The 2,422-nt window shown below is 35.6% G+C and overlaps 1 protein-coding gene across 1 annotated transcript in view; it reads right to left on the reverse strand.

The window, feature by feature from the left end:
• Positions 1–1,864, reverse strand: part of LOC108521278 (putative ankyrin repeat domain-containing protein 31) — a gene marked incomplete at both ends in the record, with an annotated part of 67,701 nt that extends 65,837 nt beyond the window's left edge. Inside the window, 1 exon segment of the mRNA XM_017861009.1 lies at positions 1,295–1,864. Coding sequence (XP_017716498.1) covers positions 1,295–1,864 — 570 coding nt within the window.
• Between the last annotated feature and the right edge of the window lie 558 nt (positions 1,865–2,422).

Below are 2,422 nucleotides of genomic sequence, written 5' to 3' on the forward strand. Positions count from 1 at the left end.
CATGTTCTCACTCATAGGTGGGAACTGAACAATGACATCACTTGGACTCGGGAAGGGGAACATCACACACCGGGGCCTATCATGGGGAGGGGGGAGGGGGGAGGGATTGCATTGGGAGTTATACCTGATATAAATGACGAATTGATGGGTGCTGACGAGTTGATGGGTGCAGCACACCAACATGGCACAAGAATACATATGTAACAAACCTGCACGTTATGCACATGTACCCTAGAACTTAAAGTATAATAATAAAAAATAAAAAAAAATATATAAAACAATCCAAATGATATCATCAGTGAATTGATTAAATAAATTACAATATATTTACATAGTGGAATACTACTCAACAAATCAAAAGATTTAAGCAGTGCTACGTTTGCTGACATTGAAAGATAAACAAAATATATTATTAAATTTAAAAAATAAGTTGGAAGGCATTATATATAATATAATCCCATTAGTATAAAGTGAACTAATACAGAATATGATGGAAATAACTGGAGAGAGATACACCCAACTGTTAACAATGATTATCTCTAAAGAGTGAAATTGTGGAGGATATTTGTTACTATATTATTACGTAATTCTGTCAGGTTTAAAATTTGTTTTATAATGAGGATGCATTATTATTATAATCAAGAAAAAAAATAAAGATTATTTTTAAAAACAAAGAAACTGTCAATATGACAAAGGGACTTTGTGAGTGATAGGCCACTACAGGGCTTCCAGGCATAATACTACAAGAATTCTAAACCCCAAGAGCTATGCCACCTGGCAGTATTCTCAGACATAGAAGGCAAAATTCTGCTTAAGCTACGCATATTTTTTTCCCCTCCCCTGGCATCCCTGCATATATTCTGTGTCAAAATGTAAATTAATGTGGGGTATCCCATCAGTACTCTGCACCCAGGTAGACACAGTGATTTTCGGAGCTAACAGAAAATTTTAGTAAAGAAGTCTTTCCTTCCTACGTGTAAGCAATCTAATGATATGTCTTCTTAGGCCTGTTGGGAAGAAATCTGTCTATTTTAACTTCCTAACTCCCAGAAAACTCTACACTAGAAACTTCTAAAAAGATCACTCTATGCTTCCAAGTCACAAAGTATCTTATGGGTGTTGATATTTGGTTAAATTTGATTTTAACACAATGAAAACTTGTTGAAGTTTAAAAGGCAAAATCATAGACTCATATTTTCAGCTACTTGCTCCACTGAAAGACGCCTGTCCCATAGCTCAGTAACTTGGAACCATGTTCAAATGGTGGAGTAGAACAAAGAAATTCAAAATTCACCTCTGCTATTTGTGTACAATCTTCACTGGTCTGAGACGTATTGAACTTCACTTCTAAACATTCATTTCTAGCAATGAGACTGCTGCCTCCCTCTTTTCTGTGACAGATGGTTTCCATCTTGGCTTCCGACAATGTGTTCAGGGCTTCCAATAACTCAGCTGGCAATGCATCATCCTTTGCATTTTCTAGTGAATCTCTATGACATGCCGACCAGGCATTCAAAGGTATTGATATGGAACTAAGAGAGTCACTCAATGGGTCCATCAATTCTTTACGATCAAAATCACTTACTAATTCAGACAGTCTTTCCTCCTGGGTGCTTTCCGGTGATGTAAGTAACCTTTCTAAGGCAGACACAAAGGTTTCAAGAGAGCTTTCTTCATCCTTAGTTTCTTCAGGAGTCATGGTCAATATGACTTCCTTTCTAGGCTCAAAAAATGTATTTGGTGCTGCTAAGATCTTCTCTGGCTCTATTAATGATGTCTCCTTTACAGCAACCATATCAGATACTGTAATAGCAGTGCCTGAGAGAAGGCTAACTTCAGGAGAATCTCTGCCTTCACTTAGTTCCTGTGTATTACAAATAGAAATCACATCATTACAGCATATACAATAAGGTATTTAAAATGAAAACTTTATAGTTTTATAGTTTATCTTGTTTGTAAGCTACCCTCAAAATTTATCATCAACTTTCCTTCCCTTCCATAAATAAAGAGAATACTCTTTATTGCTTTCCTATACCAAATCACTAATTACTGAATACATGGTTAAACGTTTAATAATAGACCAACAGCATAATTGGCTGGACCATAATTACAGATGGCAAATTATTCATTTAAGTTTAAATTATCTGTGCTAACAGAAGAAGCAGAGATGCCATGGATAGTTAAATTAACAGATGATCTCAAAGCTTCATAGCAATTAATGGTTATAAAATTCTTTCTTGCCAAAATTTCCTATTTGGTTTATGAAAATTATTGACTAGGAACAAAATTTCACCTTCTTTTTATTGCCCCACCTTTGCAGGAATAAGTAAATGTGGAGTAAAGAGGCCAAAGGACAAAAGGTCAGAGGGAAAAGGTGAAGAAATGAGGGTACAGTTCTGTATAAATATTACAAGCCCTAGCT

This window comes from Rhinopithecus bieti, unplaced genomic scaffold, assembly GCF_001698545.2.
Source record: "Rhinopithecus bieti isolate Rb0 unplaced genomic scaffold, ASM169854v2 scaffold_58961, whole genome shotgun sequence".
Lineage (NCBI taxonomy): Eukaryota > Metazoa > Chordata > Mammalia > Primates > Cercopithecidae > Rhinopithecus > Rhinopithecus bieti.